This window comes from Alosa pseudoharengus, unplaced genomic scaffold, assembly GCF_046254945.1.
Source record: "Alosa pseudoharengus isolate Yale_2024_CS ecotype anadromous, Long Island Sound unplaced genomic scaffold, YU_APseudo_1.1 YU_APseudo_1.1_scf_17, whole genome shotgun sequence".
In the NCBI taxonomy this organism is placed as follows: Eukaryota; Metazoa; Chordata; class Actinopteri; order Clupeiformes; family Clupeidae; genus Alosa; species Alosa pseudoharengus.
In genome coordinates this window covers 18,819,077-18,825,680 of record NW_027468640.1, presented here as the reverse complement: position 1 = coordinate 18,825,680, position 6,604 = coordinate 18,819,077, and the positions used below count along the sequence as shown (strand labels likewise).

At 39.1% G+C, this 6,604-nt stretch overlaps 1 protein-coding gene across 1 annotated transcript; it reads right to left on the bottom strand.

Moving 5' to 3' along the window:
• Nucleotides 1–936: 936 nt before the first annotated feature.
• Nucleotides 937–6,149, bottom strand: LOC143127348 (protein translocase subunit SecA-like). The gene is made up of 3 exons (XM_076288800.1): nt 6,063–6,149; nt 5,622–5,710; nt 937–4,965 (listed from the first exon to the last, which is right to left on the bottom strand). The coding sequence occupies exon 3, from the start codon at nt 4,933–4,935 to the stop codon at nt 1,450–1,452; it is 3,486 nt and encodes a 1,161-aa protein (XP_076144915.1). The 5' UTR covers nt 4,936–4,965; nt 5,622–5,710; nt 6,063–6,149; the 3' UTR covers nt 937–1,449.
• Nucleotides 6,150–6,604: the final 455 nt, after the last annotated feature.

Sequence of the window (6,604 nt, the reverse complement as noted above, 5' to 3'; positions counted from 1 at the left end):
TGTTGTAGATGTTATTCATCCAAGGAATTTGCTCCTCACATTAACCAATCCCAAGAATGGAACAATACATTGCCAATCATGAAACCATTTAAACAAGTTTGTAGTTTAACTAATAAAATATTCATGTGTATGGTAATTGGTTGAGGAAACAGTATGAAATGAAATTTCATGACAAAACAATGCTGTACTATTGAAATGTGTAAACAATGTTTAGGACAATTTAGGACATCTTTTTCTTTCATTTATCAGCCCGATAAGATTCTTATATTGTCAAGTTTGGGAATCACTGATCCAACATCAAATTATGAACACATGATCATAGGCATATTACTCCATTACAGGCTACAAACTTTACAAACACAATGAACAGAACAGCCTATGTACCTGCACCATTTTCCTTGCTCATATTTTCCTATACGTAGCTCATGTCCCTGAAAGATAATTATTATTTTAATATGACCGCCCTGATGTTACACTATGGCACAATGAATGCTATATTATTGTTCCTGAATTTATTCAGAAACAATGACATAGGATTAAACTGCATTAGTATTATGAGTCTTCTAGAGAATCAATTAGTTTTGAATGAATGTAAACATTTTGTTTTGGTCTGTTTATGTGTGTGGTGGTGTGTTTGTATAAGGGAACAGCTAGCTAGCAACCTATTATCACTACTGTCTACTATATCACAAGAGGAAGGAGCTACAGAATGTTTTTCTGTTTGGATTGGATGTGGACCATTGTATTTGTTTGCCTATTCTGAATTGATTTTGACAACATATATTGTACCTTTTATTGACCTCAACGTGTAAAGTGCTGTGGACACTTGCGCCGACCTGAGTGCGAAACGCTCCACTTTTCACATTTGATTACTTTGACAACATTACTACAACCCATTAAACCTGTAAATGTCTTTGCAGAAACATGCAGACAACATTATGTAACAAACTGTTTTAATGTTCACCAAGCTTCTCCAGTCTCCAAGCAAATGCATCTCTTTTCCATTTGTGATTTTATTTCTCTGGGTTACATACTGTAGACATGCAGTGTTGAAAGATTGTGTAGATGTAGGGCACAGATATGATTGCATTATATACAGTATCCATTACAAACATATCAAACATGTTTTATATCAGAGGAAAAAAATGCTATACATTTCACATTTCAGTTTAGGCAGAACCATCATTATCAGCAGGACATTAAACCCCTATGGTAGTGTAGTCATGGGGCAGCAATTAACTTAGTAAGCTTAGCAATCTTAGTTTATCTAATTGCTTTTCCAATTGGTAGTACAATAAAGGTAACACAATTTGAATGCATTTCATTGATCAGCAAAACTGAAATTGTACAACAATATATGCTTACTGTATGAATCACATTAAAACAAGAATGTTCAGAATGATATTTTCTTAACACAGGCTGGCTGAGATCACCTACAACACTCAACACTTAAATGCCTCTAAACAACTTTGATATATATCCAGTCAGTGAAAATGTTGTGTCTAGGGAAAAGATTTGAGTTAATCCTAGTGATCGAAGGTTTACCAGCTCATTTGTAAAATCGCTAAGATGTAGCAAAATAGACTGTATATCCAGTAGAAGGAAAACATGACACTCGGTAACCTTTACTCCCCCACCATTGTTATGGGCTACCTTTAGCTTATTCACAGCCTCATTAATGTTCAACTTCAAACGCTTCAGCACTTGCAAGCGTGCACGGAGTTGTTTCGTGAAACCTGTGATGTGTTCAGCAGGTGGATTTGGCCCTGTTATGACCACATTGGTCAATGTCTCCTCAGTGAGAGACATGGTTTGCTCCACTGATTTTCCAGCTTTTTCAAGGTCTCGCAAAGCTACACTGACATAGCCTCTCTCCTGTTGCTGCATTACTGACAGTGCACGGTTGTACAAAGCAATGAAGTCTTGATCATTTGCTTCCAATGCCATGGAGTACATCTCAATGCTCTCGCTGAAACACCCTTGAAGTCTTAGTGCATTCCCATATCTAATGTAGAAAGAAACGGCAGAGGATGGAGATCGCCCTTTTTCCAGGTGCTCTCGAACACTTCCCATGGCATCTTCAAACCTGACCTTTAGGATCTCTTTTGATTCATTCTCATCAAAGCGTGTCAGAAGCCACAGTCCCCAGCACTCATGCAAGGACTCAACAATTTCACTGAGCATTTTGGAGTTTTTATTCTTTTCATGCATCTCATCCAGTAGTTGAAGGTAATTAAAGAAGAGATCTTCCCTTTTTTTCATTTTAGGAATGTCTCTTGTCAAGTACAAGGACAATCTTTCTCCGACTAGGCTGTCTCTTGCCTCTTTTGCATCTGTAATGTTTGTTTTTCTCAGTGTGTCCAGACAAGACAGTAGGTGATCAAGAGCTGCTCTCATTTCTTGCCATGACTGATTATGAAAGCCATCTTTTAACGCTAGTTTCAAAGCTTCTGTTAGCTGCCTCTGTGCCTCTGTATCTCTATCTAATAAGGAGATGTAAAGTCTCCTTAGTAGTGCTAGCATCTGGAGAAGAGACACATTTGTGAGCATCTTTACCATGACTGGCATTGAGAAATGGCTGGTACACATAATCAGCTGGGCAGAGCCTGGGTTTCCCTGGCGTCCTGTGCGACCGAATGCCTGCTGCTCAACTCTGGTGTTGAGGGGTAAGAATGTTTGTAGAACAAAGAGACCTCCAGCCATGTTCACTTTCCCACAGACTTGAAGGTCTGTTCCCCGACCAGCCAGATTTGTTGCTACAATGACATCTCTTGCCTGAACAGGTTTCCCAGTGACTTCACAGGGGCCTGAGTTGTTCCTTGTGTATAATTTGAGGTTGACCCCCTGGACTGATTCTTTAATTGATTTTTCAATCCTCATAGCCCGGTTTATTGTCTCACAGATTACCAGTACAGCTCTCTCTCCTCGATAACATGTGGAATTGACCTTTTCATAGACAGCTCTGCAGATAGCTTTCAGCCACTCTCCCTCCTCATCTAAAATCGTGCCCTCTTCCTCAAAAAGTTTCCTCCGTTTGAAGGAAGGCATGGTGCAGGTGTGCATGTCATTGTAGAGTTTTTGAAGCATTTCAATTTCCTCTTTGTTCCCCAAAGTTCCTGTGACACCAAACACCTGGCCCCCATACATCGTAAAGAGCCTCACATTGGACATGAAGTTTGTAATGACCGTCATGTTGCTCACTTTGGTCTGATGCTTCATTTCCAAAAACTGTTGAAGGCCGTCACTCCATTTCATGTTGCTTTGTACAACACCTGTGCATTGGTAGTCTACAGGGACCACAGTGTCTGCCTGTATGATATACTCATCACCTAGAGCCATCTCTGTGGCTTTAAAGGCATTTTCTACCCACACCCGCAGCCTGCTATAGACCAAATGCTGGAAGCCTGTGATGTGTGAGTCTTCAGGTGTTACCTCAGGGGAAGTAAACTGAAGATCCTTTCTAATCTTCTGCTCAACCGAGTTGAAAAGTGTCTGTTTATCAGAGAACAAATGTCGGCATAGACCTCCTTTGAGGAACAGTAAGGGAAACTCATGGCGGTCTTCAACTTCTTCATTGTTTGTTCTATTCAGCTTTGTTAGAGTTCCATCTTCCTTTTCAGAAAACAAACTGAAGCAATAATCTGGAACTTTTGTTTCAATTAATCTGAAAAAGTCAACAATCTGTGTCTTGCCAACACATTCAAGTTTTTGAATTATGTTTTGGGCATTGAGATGTTTTGTGTCCTCAGAAAATCCCTTTGGAAAAATGCCTTTGTCTTCAGCCAGCCTCAAAATATCAAGTATGTCAGTCTCAGAGCAAATATCAGTGTTTTCCTGTATAATTTGGATGAAGGACTGAATGGGCCCTGCTCTTTTCCCACAATCTAGTGTTTTGTGCTGACAAACTAAAAACCAAATCCTTGACAAAATGACATTTAGGTACTGCATGACAGGCATCTTGCTGCTCAGATAGACCACCTCCAGACCTTTATCCAACATGAGAGAGTCCACTTCGTCCACAATCACACAATGGAACCCTCTGTCTCCTCTTACATTTTTCCTCAGGAAATGGTGTCGTAGCCAGTCACCTGCAAAACTGTGTGTTGTGCCATACACTATGTGACATTTGTAGCATTGTTTCAGGTTCTCTTCATTTGATGTATTGGTGTTACAGTCTACTTTAAGACCGAGTTGTTTATAGAAGTGGCTCCAATCCTCTGCATCTCTCTCTGCAAGTACAGGGGAGCTGGAAATGATATCAACCTTCTGGCCTTTCAAGGCCCTGTAGGCAGCAAACATGGCCACTATGCATGACTTTCCCTCTCCTGTGCACACCTGCAACAGGTAACTGTATTTTGATAGAGCCAGAAAGCACCAGCTCACCATCTGTGTGATACGTGGCGTCCAGCCAAAGCAATCCTTTACAGCATTGCATAGATCAAAGAGATGTTCTTCCATGTCATCTTTCAAACATTTCTTCTGGCCAACCGTGAGTGCTGAGGAAACAGCTGACACAATCTCTCTCACCTTTTCAATCAAACATCTATCAACTCCATCTTGTTGTGAGAGGTCTTTAAGAATTTCCTCAAGATCCTTTTCTCTGCCCTCCCCTAAAATGTTTAGGAGAGCGTTATCATCAATATTGGTCTCATTCACCAGCTCGATAATATTGCAATGCTTTGACCCAAGTTTCAGATTCAGATCAATTTTGTGAGTTTCTACTGTATATAGTATTTTTGCCACCCATGTGTCAAAATCAAGAGTCTGTTTTTTTGACCATTTGAAACGCTTCACTAAAGCTTCAAAGAGCTTTTTCACATCTTCTTTATCCCAATGGATGTTTCGTATCAAACTCTGAAGTCTAGGGACGCTCAAGTCCATCTTATAATCATTTGCAGTCATGGTGTTTTCTGCATCCAAATCAAATTGCGACATTCAAGGCATTGTCAGGCATTTCCTTGGTATCTGTGGGAGAAAATATAGTCTAGGTAATGAAACAGTATTACATTATAAAATAAAAGGTCCTAATTTAAAGGTGCTCTAAGTGATGTTGACAACTTGTCAAAATAAAAGTCCAAAAATCGCAAAGCAGCATTGCCGTTTTTGTTCCAAACCTTTTACCTGATCACATCACATCTGAGTCAATAGGCTACTCCTGTGCCAAAAAGACAGAACATGGTCAAGCAAATAATTTTTGTTTTATAAAAATGTATTTGTTTTATGATGCCTTTGCAGATGATTTCTCATATTTTGCTACCGGCAATGCTGCTTTGCGATTGTTGGACTTTTATTTCGACAAATTGTTGTCGTTCTGTCTTCCACATTCATGAAAGGTTTGTTATGAATGTTGAGTCATGTCTCATGAAACAGTCATGAATGCTTTATGTGCAGTTTATGACAGTTGCTATTAATGTGTTATGAACTCACCTGTCAAGTAAAGTGTTACCCAATTAACTTTAGCTAGACTTATGACTTTGCCCTTGGAACCCGAAACATTGTTCAGCATAGTTCCTATTCCATTTTGCACTGTATCTTAATCATAACAAGTGGTGTCATGCCAAAGCGACTACACATTGTGCAATGAGCATTTATTAATACACATGCAAAATGTTATCATGTACCTGATGTTATCTCATCATTCTTTCTCACATGAATATCTTCAGGCATCCCTTCTTTAATACCAGCTCAGTCCACATGTTTTGTGTTTGTCCTAAAACATGAATGTTAACAGATAGAATGTCTTGATTATCTTGAATAATTTTGGTATAAAAATTGCCGGCTTTTAAGTATTAGAGTACATTCATGTGCATCAGGCTTCATTCAATATATCAAAGCCCAAAATGCAATGTACTGTAGATCATGTGTATAGATTATATTAAAGTCTTTATGCAAGTAATTTGTTGAATGTTTCTTGAAAACATGTCTTGCTATTTGTGTTTCAATATTTCACGGACCACTAACTCTTTCTCGTCTGTTCAAAATTTACGGGAAAGAGTTAAAGAACATCTGCATTACATTTCAGAAATTTCTATCACGTATGCCAAATGAGATGCCAACCTTACCAGCGTGTTGATAACAAGTCGGATTTCAGCCCTGCGTGACTGTCCTGACTCTGTCCTGACGTGACTCCTTACAGTTGTCTGGACGCAGGGCTTTTTATGCCATTCAAAACGGAACTCCCCAAAAATTCCCACAGATATTATCGTTCTGTTCAATCATATGTTTTGTATAAACAAAGCAAACATGGTCAATTTAACTATGCTGTTCTACGTGCTTTTGTTGACACATATACGTCTTCTCAATACTCAGTACTTGAAAGTGTTGTAATCTTATTTAATTCAAATATAATGTGTAAATGTGGGTCAGATGCAAGTTTGGTTTGTGGTATTTCATTGGTAGGAGTTTCCGGGTTTGTCTCGGTGCTTTGGGTAAATCATGTGGTTTAGAATAGGCTAACCTGCTGAGGTGAATGCCACAGCTGATCATAAAGATAAACAAACAGGCATTGTCAGATGATGCTGGCATGTGAAAGAACGTAAGAAAGTTTGACATTGCCTTCTTACCAAAGCTGTTTCTTAAGGAGCCCAGGAATAGCCATTGTAAG

What these genes read in the sequence shown, in the direction of transcription:
- LOC143127348 (XM_076288800.1), bottom strand. Translation starts at nt 4,935, where the DNA reads ATGTCGCAATTTGATTTGGATGCAGAAAACACCATGACTGCAAATGAT.